General features: G+C 43.3%; 1 protein-coding gene across 6 annotated transcripts in view; it reads left to right on the top strand.

Moving 5' to 3' along the window:
• LOC147880972 (golgin Putative 1) overlaps positions 1-17,856 on the top strand; it is a 74,182-nt gene that overhangs the window by 18,909 nt on the left and 37,417 nt on the right. For all 6 annotated transcript variants that reach the window (XM_087369714.1, XM_087369717.1, XM_087369715.1 and 3 more), the window contains exons 6-10: positions 7,715-7,792; positions 7,887-8,090; positions 8,286-8,342; positions 8,503-8,577; positions 8,688-8,759. In XM_087369714.1, coding sequence (XP_087225840.1) covers positions 7,715-7,792; positions 7,887-8,090; positions 8,286-8,342; positions 8,503-8,577; positions 8,688-8,759 — 486 coding nt within the window. The remainder of the gene's footprint in view (positions 1-7,714; positions 7,793-7,886; positions 8,091-8,285; positions 8,343-8,502; positions 8,578-8,687; positions 8,760-17,856) is intronic.

Below are 17,856 nucleotides of genomic sequence, written 5' to 3'. Positions count from 1 at the left end.
CAAGAAGAAAGGTTTTTGTCATTACTACAAAAAGCCAGGTCATCACATTGCAAAATGCAAGAAAAGGCTTGCAAAAGAGAAGAAAAACAGCTCCGGTATGGCTGTTTCAGATTCAGCTCCTCATGCATCTAACAGTGGGGATGCTGTAGCCAACTTTGTTGGACAGGATTATGCCTTTTTATCTTGCATTTTAGATTCTAGGCTGGCTGCTCCAGATGCTCGGGATAGTACAACCACTTGTAATGATGATACGTATGCATTTTTGACTTGCAGTTATGACTCTTCTAAGGATGCATCTGCTTTCAGTGTCAATGAAACACTGAACACTTGGTATTTTGACAGCGGTGCATCCAAGCATATCACTTCTAGGAAGTGTCTTTTTACTTCCTTGCATCCACCTCCCGTTGGTAAGAAAGTCACTTGTGCCAATAACTCATCATATTCAGTACGTGGTACAGGAGATGTTGAGCTTACTGCCATTGATGGCTCAGTTTTCAGACTTTCAGATGTCTTATATGTGCCTGGTATCACCAAAAATCTTCTTTCAGTGTCCACTCTTAACAGAGCTGGATTTCAGGTCATCTTTGAGGATGACAAATGTGCTGTCCGAGACAAGGAAGATGATTATGCCTTAAGATTATCTGGTACTCTGCTGCGTTGGCTTTTTCAGCTTGATCTTTTTGAGAAAAGAGCAGCCCATGCTCTTGCAGTTTCTACCCCTACTGCTGCCATGCAGAATGCAGAATTATGGCATGCCCGATATGGCCACATGCATTACAACAGCTTGATGACACTTCAAAAGCATTCTATGGTTGATGCATTGCCACCTCTTGAGATACCTCCTCCACATGCCTGTGAAGGGTGTATTTTAGGCAAGATGCATAGATTCCCCTTCAAAAAGGATGGTTCAGTTAAAGCTGTCTGCAAATTCCATCATTGGGTGGTCATCTCTACTTTGTTACCTTTATTGATGATTACTCCAATTTCACTTGGGTCTTTGGGCTGAAGCGCAAATCAGAAGTGTTCATGGTGTTTAAACACTTTTCAGCCATGATTGAAAACAAAATCGGACTCAAGATACAGACATTGCGCACAGATAGAGGTGGGGAATACGTGTCTGCAGATTTTGATGCTTTTCTGAAAAGCAAGGGTATTGTGCATCAGCTCACAGTGAGGCTGACCCCTCAGCAAAATGGCAAAGGTGAGAGGAAAAATAGAACTCTCATGGAAATGGACAGATGTATGCTGAAAAGCAAACACCTGCCTCACAAATTCTGGCTTGAAGGTTTGATGTGTGCCAATTACATTTTAAATCGGGCTCCCACTAAGGCTTTAAAAACAAAAACTCCCTATGAGGTCTGGAATGGGAGAAAGCCTTCAGTGGATCATTTCCGAGTCTTTGGATGCCTTGCTTATGCTCATGTGCCAGTTGAATTCAGGCACAAGTTGTCAGATAAGGCCATTAAGTGCATATTTGTTGGGTACAGTGCAGAAAGTAAGGGGTACCGTCTCTACAATCCTGCTACACGCAAGATCATTGTCAGTAGAGATGTGATATTTGCAGAAAATTCAGCTCATACTCAGGCTGAATTTCAAATGTCTTCTTCAGAGGATGTCTTTGAGGGGTTGCTACCCATTGCCTTGGGTTCCCCTGCTGATATTTCTGATGCAAATCAGAATTTACAGCCACCTCCCGATGCTTTAGTTCCGCCACAGGATGTCTTGCCACCTCCACAGGCAGTGGAACAGGTGGTGCAGCAAGAAATTGCAGACATACATGCAGCAAAAACAGTCCCAAACTGGCTGTTACAGACTCTCAGGGAGAGTAAAATTGATGCTCCATTACCTGGCAGGACTCGCAGTGCAGCAAGGCACATGGAAGGTGCTAATTCAGTGGAATCAGCATATGCAGGTACTCTTCTTGATGAGGAGGAGCCTGCCACATTCGAAGAGGCAAAGGACAATGTGCATTGGATGAATGCCATGCACGATGAGTTGCAGTCCATTGAAAAAAATCAGACTTGGGATGTTGTAGACTTGCCACCAGGTAAACATGCCATTGGCACACGATGGGTTTTCAAGGTCAAACGGAAGCCAGATGGCTCCATTGACAGATACAAGGCAAGGCTGGTTGCTAAAGGCTATGCTCAGAAAAAGGGCATAGATTATGAGGAGACATTCGCTCCTACAACCCGAATGACCACCATCCGATCAGTTATTGCAATGGCTGCACATTTTGAGTGGAATGTTCATCAGTTGGACATAAAAACAACCTTCTTAAATGGAGACTTGCTGGAAGAGGTGTATGTCAAACAACCTCTAGGATTTGAAATTACAGCAAATGCACTTCAGGTATGCAAGCTAAACAAAGCTTTGTATGGGTTGAAACAGGCCCCTCGTGCATGGTATGCCAAGATTCATGCCTTTTTGACCAGCAAGGGGCTGCACAATAGTCCTACTGAGAGCACCCTCTACATCAAGATGGATGGGGGGGAAATTTTAGTCATCCTTCTTTATGTCGATGACTTACTGCTCACAGGGTCCAATGAAGACAAAATTGCAGATTTCAAAGCTGATTTGCAGACCAACTTTGACATGTCAGATTTGGGGCTGCTTCACTTTTATTTGGGGATCCAGTTCTCTCATGAGACACGTGGCACTATTATGTCTCAGTCCAAGTATGTGCAGAAACTCTTGGACAGATTTAACGTGCATGATTGTAAGCCCATAGCCACTCCCATGGAGCCGGGGCTGAAACTCACAATGCATGATGCAGGAGAATTAGTTGATGCCACACTTTACAGTCAGGCTGTTGGATGCCTCATATATCTCTGCAACACTAGACCTGATATTCAGTTTGTAGTATCTCAGGTGAGCAGGTACATGCACAGCCCAAAAACTATGCATTGGCAGGCAGTTAAGCGCATCTTCCGTTATTTGCAGGGCACGAAGTCTTTTGGCTTGCTATTTCCCAGGGAGGGTGACTTGCAGATGCATGCCTACAGTGATTCAGATTGGGCTGGTGATTATGACACTAGGCAGTCCACTAGTGGCAATTGTTCTTTTTGGGTAAATCTTGCATTTCCTGGCTGAGCAAGAAACAATCTACAGTGGCTACCTCATCATGTGAAGCTGAGTACAGGGCAGCTTTCACAGCAACAGTTGAATGTGTCTGGCTGCGACGTCTATTTGCTGATCTTCATCTGTCTTTGGAGGGTCCTTCTCCAATTCTCACTGATAGTCGGAGTGTCATTGCAGTGGCAAAGAATCCAGTGTTTCATGCTCGCACGAAGCACATTGAGGTTCACTATCACTACGTCAGAGAGAAGTTGCATGCAGGAGAGATCAGTATGATCTTTGTGTCCACACATGACAACGTTGCAGATATTTTCACCAAAGCACTACCACGTGAAAAGTTTGAGGCATTTCGTAGTGCCCTGAACTTATATCCGTTTGGTGATTGATCAGCCTTGTACATGACATTGGCACTGCAGGGGGGTGTTAGAATTATAGATATAATTCAGCAGTGACCAATGTAATTTAATAAGCTAGTTAGGGACACTTTTCCCTCTTTAAGAGGTTTTTCCCCCTAACCGCAGTTAGTTCATTAACTATGGTTAGTGACTACTAAGGTTTTGCCACTAGGACAAAACCTTATCTCTCACTCTTTGAGTTGTACTCTTTACACTCTTCTATTGCAACTCAGCTCTCAAGCTTTCAGCTCTGAAGCTCTCACTCTCTTGCTCTCTCTCTCTCTCCCCAATATCTCATAACATCTTAGTATCAAGTGGAAGACCCTACCTGATGCCAATAATTCTTGGCAATCAGAGAGAGTTACGCAAGAACAGCCGCAGCTTCTGGCTAGATAATGGACACATGCCAAAAACCATGAGCTAATAATTTTGAACAAGTCATCAATTGCACATTTGCTGTAACGAAAGTTTTGGAAGTTAGTTAGGGAGGGCTGATGGGGGGACTATGTTTGTCAAACCCTACTCATTTTTCATTAGCTTTTAGTGTGATTAGGGCTGATGGGGGGACTATGTATGTCCACTCCTACTCATTTTTCATTAGCTTTTACTGTGATTTGATTTTTAGTCTGCAAATTCTGTGGCTCTCCTCTCATAAGTGTTTACTCTCTTCCTCCTCTCACTCCCTCGACCAAACACCTCTTCTTCAAATCTTCCCTTAGTGCTTGCTTACACAATCCTATACTATATCCAAAGTTTGCTGTCATGAAATGCTAGGATATTTATTGTGAGCAAAGATGTCTTCATGAGTTTGAGATATGTCTGATCAAAAAATAGATTGGTTGGCTTCTGAATACTTCACAAAATTTGGATTAGCCTATTGATTTCCAACTACAGGTAGATGTTGCCACAACTGATGGCTTGGACAAAGTTCCCAAGAAAGAGCACCATAGTTCTTCCTCACAGACATATCCCACATTCTTCGATCTCACCTCTGTGAACTCCACATTCTCTCGCGGCCCTCCCTCCCTCACCTACGCTCTTCCGACACAGTATTTTGCTGGTTCAAAGTCCTGTCAAGTTTTTTAAATCCAGGAGCTCCACCCCTTTGCGACTGTTCTTCAAACATGGTATTCTGTTGATGCCAAGTCCTATAGGGCTTTTCATTCTTACTAACTCTTCACTGGGGAAAAAAAATGTTTGGATCATTTCAACGTGAGTAGAGCCCCTCCGTCGATGCTGGAACTCCCTTATTGCGTTGTGACAATTGCAAGACGTGTCAGGTCTTTCTTATTTGTTGTTTCATTCAAATCATCACAAGGCCCCTCCGTCGATCCTGAAACTCCCTTATTGGGTTGTGATGTTTCCGAGACTGGTCTGTTTGTAGTTCAGAACATTACAATGCATTGTGATTATAAGGCCTCTCCGTCGTATTAGTGCCCTCCATCCATTCCATGTGATGATTTCAAGACCTCTTGGCTTTTTTAGCACTACCCTGCAGGCAGTGCTCTCCTTACACTTTTCTCAAAAAGTGTCCCTCTAGTTATTTTAGGCCACCTTTTACACTTTTTATTCTAGTGACATCTCTCTCTCTCTCCCCCTCCCTCTTTCGTCCGCCCTTCCCAAATCAACTCTTCCCCCCCCCCCCCCCCCCTCCTCTCTCTCTCTCTCTCTCTCTCTCTTCCCAAATCAACTCGTCTCTCTAAGGGCAGTGCTCACGAGTACTTGTACTTGGTTGTCTTATTCACTTTTTTGTTTGGATCATCACAACACGATTAGGTCCTCTCCATTAGTGTTGGACAAAGTTCCAAAGAAAGAGGGCAGCATAGTTCTTTCATCCCTCAGTTTCACTTGTTGGGTCTTCCTCTAATGAGCTAGTGATTGGCTCTTGCTACTGGCAATACTTGGTGGTGCATCATGGTGGTCTTTCAAGGTGGTCTTTACTAACCATATATGCATAGTGCATCCTCATATAACCATTGTATGTCAACCGATGTCTCACCCTTTTTGATCTCCTCAAGGGTTGTAGATTTGCCACTTGCTTTCTTGCATGTGGTGGCACATACTTTGCAGCATGCTGGTATCTTGTACTTTGAGAAGCTGTAAGACTTAAAAATTTTCTAACTCATAATGGGGAAAGATGGAGGATGCAATGTGAAGAGCCTTCAATATGGAGGGTAATAGGAATAAAAAATCTTGCTCTTCTTGTGAATTGTGTGTTGATCTCCACTATTATAGGGGCACATTTTTGACATGCCAAAGAATTGGCTGCTTCCCATATGGTTTACCAAACTTAGTACCATGCAGATGGCAGTGTGGATGTATACAAGGGCAGCTGGTTACCAGGGCTGGAGAAGGGCACAAATTTTGATGAGACTGTTGCCCTTGTGCTAAAGGTGACAATCATCGGATGGTTTTATCCTTGGCTGATCATTATGGGTGGCAGGTCTACCTGATGGATGTCGAGCAAGTATTTCTTATCGAAGAGTTGAAAGAGGAGGTGTACCTTGGGCATTTTAGTGGGTGTGAGGTTAGGAAGACAAAGTTTGCAACATGAAAAGTCATTTTACGACTTGAAGCATGCCTATTGCACTATGCGTTCAGATGTATTCTCTTACAGAATAATGAGTTTCAGCCCACTCTCTTTTTCCAGGAATAGACATTAAGTTCTGACTTGAAGCACGCTCCACATGCCTATTGCACTATGACTTCAGACGTATTCTCTTACAGAATAGTGACTTTCAGCCCACTCACTTTTTCCAGGAATAGACATTAAGTTAGAATACTCATGTTGTATTGGGGCAGCATTACCAATGATGAGCAGAAAATTGCAGCAGCCAAATAACAATTGAGCCATGCTTTTGAGATGAAAGATTTGAATCTCGTACATTATTTTGTTGGAATGAAAGTTTGGTGGAAAGAGGATAGCATTATCAATGACACAATTTAAAGTGCACGTAAGCAAGGACTCCTTCACTCCTATTGAAATAGGGTTCAATGTCATATTGAGATGACAATGAGATAGTAGATCACAGGTAGTTGGGTTGCAGCGTTATTTGTGATGCGACGACAAGTTATGCTGTGGGGGAAATGAGTTGGAACTAGCAAACCCAAATCAGAAGGCAACCAAGGTGATGAATTCGTTTGAAAGGCACTATGCATTTTCATTTTGATCAAATTCTCATGGTTTTTGCAATTGTGATGGTGCCAGTAATAATTGATAAGAGACAGTCTAAGTATTGGATTATTGTGGCCATACACAGAACCATACTACTCCCAACAGGAGCTATGACCAAGAATTCTGTCTTCTGTGCTGACCAACTATATTGAAGTTGCAGAATGAGGATCTTGAGATTTTTTCTGTCCCATTGAGGACAATGTAGTTGATATCTTCATTAAAGGCTCACCGAAGAAAAGGTTACGAGTTTATGTTTGGGCTTGAAGCGAATGGAACACCATCTCATTGATGGTGATTTGTTAGATATCAATAAGATGTTGGTCTCGCTTTGCTGTAGTGGTTAGGAGGCAGTTATTGATCACTGGCTCTTGCTGTGTTAATTCTATTGGATGATGTCGTTTTTATTGCATTGTATTCCCTATGAAGGAGTAGTACTTGCCAAATTTGAGTTATGTCCTAATCAGGGTTTCCACAGTAGTGTTTGGACACATATGCATATTTATGGTTTCAGCTTTAGTTGGGCTCATTTATGTTGCACTCTTTGATTTCTCTAAAGTACAATCGCCCCATTGTTAGCCATTCATGATTGTTTTACTCATGCACTTCTTGTAGTAAGAAATGATGATGGAAGTATTTCTTACATTGTATTTCAATACTTCAAGCTATCCAGATGCTCAGTGGGAACGCAGTTGTAGAATGCCATGTATTTTGGGAACTATGATTTTATAAAGCTGCTTATGTCTTGAGAGGTATTAGTTCATGCATCAAATAAAAAATTGGGAATTACCGAGTGGCAATGTTATCTTTCCATTTCAAGGAGTTTAGGGAATGAACTTTTATGCCCATATTCTTTGTGCCTTGTCTTTGGGAAGGTCTTAATGCTTGAAGCAAAAATAAACAGTTTTTGTAGAATGGAGTGCAGTTTCAGACTGAGGCTGCTTGTTCCTGCATGGCCCTGCCTATCATAATTGATTTCAGTTGCGACAGAACATAATTTTTGCAAACTTGATTCATGAGATACTTATTTCATTTGCTAATGTTTTATCTTGAAATTTTATGAATGAAGGTATGCGCTGGACTTTCATCCAGACTACAAGAGTACAAAACTGAAAATGCTCAGCTGGAGGCACTGATTCAGAAAGAGGTCAATCCTTGCTCTGGTCCTTCTTACCATCATTAAAGACCTCTTCAAAGCTCAACAGTTTGACTCAAGTTTTGGGTGGGTGTTCGTTTATCAGAGAGAGGAGAATTCTACAATTGAAATGAAAATCCAGCAGATGCAGTTGGAGCTTGCATCAGCCAAGGCAACGACAAGTTCAGTAGAGAGTGAGATGTCTGCTGCATTGGCTTCTAAGAATGCAGAAATAGAAGTACTGATGAGTTCTTTGGAAGCTATGAAAAAACAGGCTACTCTTGCAGAGGGAAAAGTTGCAGCCCTGCAGGTCTGTACTGTCATTGGTTAGCTTTCTCGTCATGATGTTAAGTCTAGTTTATGTAATCCGGAATTTTCATCTGAAATCTGTTCTTTTTGTACTTATCATGTTTCATTGTATGGGCTCACTGTGTGCCTGTTTTATGGGCGTAAGGGGATTTCTGGGGAACATTAGTGCTCATGGGATGATTAAAATTTTCATCAGGCCAATGTGGAAGCCATGGCAAGGAGTCGAGATATGACAGAGAGTGGAATGATTCAGGTTTTGCAGAGTCATCTGTGCAATCAGTTTTTTCTATCTTTTGAGATCGCTTGTAGCAAATATTGCTTTATTTCTGTTGAGGTTGGTGTTGTATTGCATCCTTTTTTCTATAAGAGCTGTTTATCTTGATATGAGCTATATCGATTGTTGTCACACATAGACACTGAGGGATGAATTGGAAGCTGCCGAACGGAGAGCAGAGGAGGAATATATATCTCATAATGCCACACGAAAGGTATCAAAATCATGGCCTTTTTGGGGTGGCTGCGGTCTTTAATACCAATATTATTTTGTTGGAGCCTTGCCAACTTTTGTTCATTCGTCTTAGTCAATAGCTCTTTGCAGGCTGCAGTACAAAGGGAGACAGAGTTGGAGCAACGTGTGGCTGATGTGACATCAGCATTGACGAGGATGCAGGTAGTTCAAGATTTGCTTTCATATCCTGGCATTAGTGCAGACTGCTTGAGAATGGTATCAGGGGAAAATGTAGATTTAGTTATTAATATTGGTTGCAAAATCTGTTAAGGCAGAGGATTGATATGTAGTAACTGCCCCAAGATCAGCAGAGTGGATTGCCTTGAGGTATTAGAAGCAAGGCATTTTCTTGTTTGGTGGTCACAATGTAGTTAAGCTGATCAGAGCATTCTAGGCCAGGAGGCTTTTAGATCCCTTTTTGTTGGTGGTTAAGCTGGGATAAGGCAAGTTGTGGTAAGCCTACCTGCCAGTGGTTTTTGTCACAAGCCATCTCCATTAGAGGCTTAAGCTTTACATCATAAACCTTACTAGATACAGCCTAGTATCTATTGTGATGAGGATCATTGATTAGTACTTTTACATGTTTTCCAAATGAGAGCAATGCTGTGCTTGTTATTTTAGCAAGCTCTCTTGAAGGCAGGTCATATAGTTAGTTTGTTAAAGGTGTGAAGTCCCTGAATTCGATTATTCACAAAGGAAACAGACAACTTAAAACTTACAATAGACACTGCTTAGTTTCTTGTTAGAAGAGAAATCTCCAAGATTGGGAGAAAACCGCATCCAAGCGAGGAGTGGAGAATATTGCCTTGCCACCCTTGTGCTCTATCTCCAAGGTCACAAAGTCAATCACATTCACAATGTTAATCTCAGTCAAAATCACAATCAGAACTTACTCATAGTAAAGATAAGATAATCAGAATGAGAACCTTACTCATAGTAAAGATAAGATAATCACAATCAAAATCCTAGTGAGAAACTGCTTGCTAAGTCCTCCGCCCTGCAAACCTTAGCCTACAAAGGTTTTCTTAGGTTAGACTAACATGGGTTAGTTAGGTTAGGATTAGATTAGCCGGTTGGGTTAGGTTAGTTAGCTCTGCTTAGTTAGATTGGGTTTAGTTAGTTTTGGCTAGGTTAGGTTAAGCTAACCAAGGTTGAGTTATTTAAGACTTGGGTTGTTACACTAACTAGGGGTGACTTTACGCTCACCCCTAGTTAGTTTTGGCTAGCTTATGTTAAGCTAACCAAGGTTGAGTTATTTAAGACTTGGGTTGTTACACTAACTAGGGTTGACTTTATGGTCCCAAGTGTGTCAGTTGTCCTTAGGTTAGAGAAGTGTCTGCCTTAGGTGACTTAGGACCACCCCCCACCCCCCCAAAAAAAGAAGTAGCAAAAAGTCAAAATTTCAGCCTCTTTTTAGGGGTCTTTCACAGCCCCGTTTGGAGCCATTTCGACTCCATTTTGAATCAATTGTCCTCTCGAGCTTCGCCATCGGCCTTTTTAGTGGTTCTATACACACTATACCAAGTGCTCATTATAGCAGAGTTTTCCTTTCTTGCATTCGAGCTTCTCTCTCCTGGACAGCCACCATGGCACCCGAGCGTATCCCTCGGGAACCATCGCTTGATAGTGATGAGGCTGCTTAGCATGAGCAATTGCCTTCCACCAATGGGTGCATCCACTGGTGGTACAGAGATCGCTACAAGTCATCCTCTTGCTCTTGTATCCCGAGAAGCAAAGGCAGTGCAGACACAATTTTTGGATGCCCTTGCTTCTATGCTCTAGGGTGCTTTCCCCCAGATGGGACAGGAGTTCAGCCAACATCTTACCAAGCAATTGCCTTCCACCAATGGGTGCATCCATTGGTGGTACAGAGATCGCTACAAGTCATCCTCTTGCTCTTGTATCCCGAGAAGCAAAGGCAGTGTAGACACAATTTTTGGATGCCCTTGCTTCTATGCTCTAGGGTGCTTTCCCTTAGATGGGACAGGAGTTCAGCCAACATCTTACCATGGCATGGCTATGCAGGATATGGCTCTTGCCCAGATGGGACAACAGCTCGAGCAGCAGATTGGCTAGGCTATGCAAGACAAGGGCAAGCAGCCCGCACCCCAGCAAGGGGACCACTTAGACTGTCAAGATGTTTTTTTTGCTCCACGCAGGGGTTTTATGGCCGATGCCTGTTGTGCCTATGAGCATCACTCTTCTGGACCATTGCATGTACCCCAGCATCAGGATTATTTGGACTTGGATGATGCATTCTCTGTGCCGCAGAGCACCTTCTCAGGCCATCTTTTAGCTCAGAGTTTTCTGCATCTATGCAGGCCGAACCGTCTCTTTTGGGCCAACCCGTTGGTATGCATCCGGTTAGTGCTCCTTTCACAGCACCATCGAGTATGCCTGGAGCTGGTTTTGGTTTATATGGCAGCCCACACCCATGGGAGAGAGGTCAATCCTCTTCTCAGTCCTTTGGCATGCCATCATTTCAGAGAGATGCATTTGGTAGAGAGACCTAGCCAAGGGTTCATGCACCTATCGCTCCACAGTGAGCACATAAAGCCAGACGCAGCCAGTGCATCAGATGGCAGCAGCTACTACGCAACAGGGGGTTAGTGGTGGGCAGCATGCCACTTTTGATGAGATGCTAGCAAATTCCTTGCGTTCATATAAGGCCCTACCTGAGGCCATCAAACTTGAGATGTGTTTCTCCGATCATGTGAACCTCGAGCGTGATGATGCCCACACTTCTAGAGGTTACGCACACAGGAATTATGCAGCCAAGGATGTCAAGGACAAACTCATAGTGCATAATTTTAAAGGGGACACTTGCACACCTAATGAGCTGGAGGAGTGGCTTACGAAGCTGGAAGATGATTTTTGCTCCTACCCAAAGCAGGATGAGGAACGCATAATCTTTTTGGGTATGCACATGTAGGACTATGCACATACTTGGTGGCGGTATATGAGGGATTCACCTCAAAGGCCAACCGTATGGAGGGGTTTTAAAGCAATGATGGTTATTACCTTCGTATCCCCACTCATCTTGGATCAATACTTGGCTGAATTCTATGTATTGCCACAGACTGGTACATGCCAAGAGTATTTGCAAGGCTTTTGGAGACTTTCCTTATTTGTATAGGACTTATTTGTATAGGACGTTTCCGAGAAAGGGAAGTTGCTGCGTTTCATCCAGGGATTGAGTCCTTCCCTGGCTGCAGATGTGAAGGCCATAGCCATCAAACTATTGAGAGGGTAGCCCAGCTTGTAGAAGTGTTTGAGCCCAAATATGCCAGCACGTATAAAATGGCAGCGGGCAGAGCATACGGGACTGCAAATGAGGCTGACAAGAAGCCTAATGTGACTGATTGGCATGATAGGGAATCAACAGCAGCACCATTTCCGAGGTTTCCCATTGTCACAGGTAGCAAAATGCCATATGTTTACAGGACATCTGATGCTAAGCCAGGAGCTAAGCCAAGTGCTGGTAATAATGAAAAAGAAGAATTTAAACAACGCACTAGGGCTATTATGGACAGCAGAAAGCGGGCAAACTTATGCTTCACGTGTGGTGAGAAGTGGACTCTTGAGCATCGGGAAGTTTGCAAAATGCGCAACAGTGGTACTGCAAAACTCAGTATGATTATTGAGATATCGGATGATGATGCTTCTGAGACCTTAGATGCCACTCATGATGATTCAGAGGGTGCACATGTCGTGGAAGAAGCTCAAGATACTGGAGCCACCAAGGGGGTTGATTTCCCCTTTGGTCCCGGTGGTGCTATTGAACATAATATGCATGGTATACAATCAAATGACAATCAGCCCACCTGTGGCATGTGAGGCCGTTGGCCTATAGTCTTCCATGTGAAGCATCAGGTTGCTATGCCTTTTCAGGCGCGAGAGGATGCAAATGGAAATGCTCATGTGGATGAGGAGGAGATCTATTGGGATGCACAGCAAACAATTTATGCTCTCTCTTTTCATGCCTTGTTGGGTGCCAAAAGTGCTGAAACTATCAGATTGAATTGGAAAATTAATAGCAAGACTGTTCACATGCTTGTGCACAGTGGTAGCACTCATAGTTTCATCAATTCTAAGACCTTATGGGCTGAGAGTAGAGGTGGCAAATGGACAGTATTTGATCAGTAAAATTTTGTTGCCAAGATGCAAGGATCAAGCTCTTTGAGGATTATGATTTTGCTGGGGATCTCTTGGCACTGGACTTGGGCCTAATAGATCTGTCTTGGGCTGCGATTGGTTAAAATCAGCATGGATTTAAATGCCCTATCACTCAGCTTTGTGCACAAGGGTAGAACTGTCTTGGGCTGCGATTGGTTTAAATCTTTTGGTAAAATCAGCATGGATTTATATGCCCTATCACTCAGCTTTGTGCACAAGGGTAGAACTGTAGCATTGCATGGCATTGCCACTCCTAAATTGTAAGTCATTTCAGCAAGGCAGTTGGCAAGAGAGCTCAGGAAGGAGCCTGCCCTCTATGCATTGAATGTGTCAGTATCTCAGGGGGGTAGCATTCCTCGTGTTGAGGATTGTGATATGCAGCAATTGCTCTCGGAGTTTGCTGATATGCCATGCCAATTGCCTCCCAAGAGAGATGTGGATCATGCCGTTGTTCTAGAGCCTGGCAGTAAGCCCATAAACAAAGCCCCGTACTGTCTTTCTAAGGTTGAGCTGGAGGAAGCAGTAGTACAGGTGCAGGAATTGCTTGAGAAGGACTTTGTCTTTTAGAGTACTTCTCCTTTTGCCACCCCAGTGCTTCTGGTGAAGAAGAAAGATGGATCATACTGCATGTGCATTGATTACAGGGATCTAAACAAGGCCACTATCAAGAATAGGTTTCCAATGCCCAGGATAGATGAAACCAGCCTCAATAACGTAAAGGGTGGTAGGATCCACTTAATTACAGCATACACAGTAATTTGACAAATAAATATGCACCACATATTAAATCACAGGGGAGCTAGAGCGCTTCTACTCTGAAACAAGGACACCGATTGGCCCCAAATGTTGGCGCCCCTTGTGGTATTTATTTAACATTCATTTAAAGCCAAGCGGATGGCTACAAAGGTCTCTGCAAAGCTGCACCGCATGCAAAACAACGCCCGTAGACTCCCCGTCCAGCCCACCCTGTAATTCCCTGCTCAACTCCAAACGGTGAATGGCATCCAATTACTAGACAACCTCTTGTTCTCCAACCAGCCAGATACGGCTGAACAACTGCAAGACAAAGCCTTCGACAGCCAAACTCTGGTGCAATCAATCGACAAAGCACTCCCAAACATGTTATATTGTGAGTAGACATGGCATTTGGGTGGATCCCGCAAAGGTGAAATGCATCAAAGATTGGCCACAGCCACAAAATCCTACCCAGTTGAGAGGATTTTTAGGTCTGGCTTCCTTCTACAGGTGCTTTATTCACAAATTTACCAAGAACGCACCACCTCTTACTGACCTCTTGAAGAAGGATCGGTGGTCAAAGGAAGCACAACGCAGCTTTGAAGAACTGAAATTTGCTCTCACTCATGCACCTGTGTTGGTATGCCTTGATTTTTCACATCCTTTCATTGTGGAGGCAGATGCCAGTGGCAAAGAATTGGGGGCTGTTTTGAGGCAGAACACGAGGCTGTTTTGAGGCAGAACACGAGCTAATAGCCTTTGAAAGCAAAAAGTTTGATGCCAAAGAACTCAATTACCATGTTTATGACCAGGAGATGTTGGCTATCTTGCATGCTTTCAAGAAATGGCACCACGATCTGTACGGGAGTAAAATTAAGGTGAAAATAGATCGGACACTCAGATTCTTCCTCACCTAGCCAAATTTGTCATATAAGCAGAAGAGGTGGTTGGCGGCAGTTTAATCCTATGATTTTGACATTGAGTACAGAAAAGAAAAGGAGAATGTGGTTGCAAATGCCTTGTCCAGGATGTAGGCTTGCAATTTGTTTGCTATCTCTACCATCTATCAGGAGTGGATTCATGGCATTCAAGAAGAGTATATGCAGAAATTTAAGGCAGCTCCTATATTTTCAGATTTGCAGAAGCCTTCTAGTCAAGGTCATCCAGAATTCAAATTGCATAATGGCCTGTTGTGGTTCCAGGACAAGATTGATTTAGTGCCAGACTCAAAATATAGATAGTTGGTTTTGCAAGAAATGCACTCCTCTCCCATGGCTGTACATGCAGGTGTCACTAAAACATATGAAAGAATCAAGCAGAGCTTTACCTGGGAAGGCATGTGGCGGGATGTGGTTAAATACGTCCCTGAATGCTTGCCTTGCCAACAGAATAAAGTGGACATCAAATTACCCGCAGGTCTCTTGCAGCCATTATCCATTTTAGAAGACAAATGGACACACATAGCAATGGATTTCATCATAGGATTGCCTTCTACAGCGAGGGGATGGGACAGCATCTATGTTGTGGTGGATAGAACGACAAAACAAGCCCATTTCATACCCACTAAGACCCGGTATTCAGCACACAAGTTGCTTGGCAATAAGCATCATGGTTTCCCTCAGGAAATTGTCAGTGACAGAGATGCAAAATTTACGGGTCACTTTTGATAGGAGTTATTTACAGTAGTGGGTACTTTACTCACACCTAGCACTGCATACCATCTTGAGATTGATGGACAGTCGGAAAGCGTGAACAAATGGGTGGAGGAATATTTGAGGCACTTTTGTCATGATACTCAGAAGTCTTGGGATAAATGGTTGGCACTTGCTGAATTTTGCTACAATAGTACCAAGCATCTCTCCATTGGCATGAGCCCGTTTTAGGCAATGTACGGATGCAAGGTCGGGATGCCTTCTTCAATTTTGCTGATATGGCTGTGAAAAATCGGCAAGCACGGAATGACTTGGAGAGGATGGATGTCCTTTTGCAGTTGGCTAAAAAGAATATGCAGGATGCCCAAGCCAAGCAGAAGAAATATGCAGATGAACGCAGGAGATATTTGTCTTTCAAAGAGGGAGATTATGTGCATTTGCGTTTCCATAAGAACCATTATGCCTCGCTGAAGGGTAATACCAACACAAAGCTTGCTAATAGGTATTACTTTCCTTACAGGATCATCGAGAAGGTTGGAGAGGTAGCATATCAGTTGGAGCTACCCAGTACCTCCAAGATCCATGATGTTTTCCGTGTCCTTGCTGAAACCACATGTGGGACAGCATGTCCATGTTCTTCCTGAGTTACCACCTATGGATCAGTAGGGCTTCATCCTCTATGTTCCGGAGCGCATCATGGGTTTCAGAGACCATGTACTCCGAAACAAGGTCTGCATAGAGTATCTTATCAAGTGGCGGGGACTCTCTGAGGATGAAAATTCATGGCAGCCAGAAAGCATTGTCTAGGACCACCCCCATCTCTTACCGGGCTGATTAGTAGTTGTTGTTTGCTGCACTTTTTGGACAGCCATGCTGTGAAATTTCGAGGGCAAAATCATATGGGAAGGGATGTCTGTAATGAGGGGGGAAAAAGGGCAATTTATAGGACCTTTAGAGGCCTCTTAGGTGGGAAATGTGGAGGGACTATATAAGTCCCCATCCACCCCTTATTGTACACTTTTGATGTGACATCTAATCCTATCTACTCCCACCTCTTTCCTCCTACGTGCTGCCTACACTCTCTCTCCCAATCTCTCTCTATCTCTCTTCCCCTCACCCCTTTTTCTCTCTCTTCCTCTCCCTTTACCCCTGTCCCTCCTATGTCTCTTTCCTCCTCCTCCCTTACCTTCTTCCCCGTTTCTGCCATCTTTGGTCCTTCACCAAATGTTCCCCTTTCCCCTTCACTACAAATATAACCTCTTGATCTCTATGCCTAGAAAGCAATGCAGATGATCCATGAAAAGTAGATATGGGAAAGGATGTTTACATGTTCTCAATCTCATGGTCTCACATTTATCTGTGTAAATTTCCCACACACTCATGGTAAGAGGACTATTTAATTACTATTGGTGATTTCAATGATGCAGAGGGCCAGGGAACGGTGAATCAAGCATGGATAGATCATTACCATTTTGTAATTAATGGCCTTCTTGCCAAAGGTAACATCGGTGCCTTAGGGTATTTCAAGTGTCAACTCTATTACTTGACTTTGAAGGCGGGACTTATCTCTTCTTTACTTAATTCTTGAGGATGAAGCATTTAGCCATATGCAACAATCTATCTTTTGGATTTGCCTAAGGCGCTTGAAGATGCCTATCAAGACGGCTAGGCTCTGAGATCATGTAAGATGGCCGTTGTGGCTGTAGTCACATTTTTACTAAAGTCTACCATGCAAGGGTGCAAGATGTTTTTTTGGATACCATCCGAAATTGCGAATATGAAGAGGAAGTTGCTCTATGAGTGCTGCATGACCTTGGGCACTGATGACGACATAAGTGTTGCTTTGCTTGCTAAGTATGTCTTCCTTTTGCTTTTCATAAAAGTTTATGTTTACCTCTTTTTTCTTCTCTTTAATTTTCTCTTTTATTGTCTTTGTAGATTTTTGATCTTTAGAACAACAAAAATTCTAAATTTGTATGATTGGACTTATTCTAGTCTTACAAAGGTATATGTTTATTCATTAGTTCTTTTGGGTGCTTCTCACCCTTATGCATGGGTCAGTTCCAGGAATTAATACGTAACTATTGTTGATTTAGATTCAATAACACACATGACATGAGGGTTTGGGTGGCTTAGAGCACCGTCATCTTAACTAAATATGAGGGAGGCATTGAACTTGAGGGAACAAAGCTTGCTAGGTACGTAAAGGACTTCTTTCACGCAATGAGCCTTGGAAGGACTTCTTTACTTGGAAAATTTAGGGCTGCTCATCCCACAGAGGCGGTGATTGGCTTCCAAGCACAAGAGCGATTTTCACAGATGCTCACATTAGACTCCCATTTTCTCCCCTCTTGGCAACGGTTATCAGAGCTTGCATCAAGATCAGAGTTCCCCCTTAGATTGGATGAGAGAGACAACCACCCATTATTGGAATGAGTGCTTTGTTGAGACTTAGGACGTCCACTTGGCTTCTTGGGATACAGGTATTGGTCTAGATGGGAAAGGGGACCGGCCTCAATAGGGGGTGCTTAGAGAATAGGTACATCATTATCTAGGACCTAAGGAGCACTTGTAGATTTACCCTGTGGATTGACATATGTATCCCTCTTGGCTAGCTTTAGAGGATCGACTAGATAGAGGGTAGAAAGCTTCAATGGTTGGGCTTCTTCTTAGGCACATGTGTTCGTTTCCAGGGT

The sequence above is a fragment of the Dipteris shenzhenensis genome, chromosome 31, assembly GCF_047967505.1.
Source record: "Dipteris shenzhenensis isolate YYH24624 ecotype China chromosome 31, Dip_SZ_1.0, whole genome shotgun sequence".
Taxonomy (NCBI): domain Eukaryota; kingdom Viridiplantae; phylum Streptophyta; class Polypodiopsida; order Gleicheniales; family Dipteridaceae; genus Dipteris; species Dipteris shenzhenensis.
Note: the sequence above shows the minus strand (reverse complement) of the source record. Positions and strands in the feature narration are given on the sequence as shown.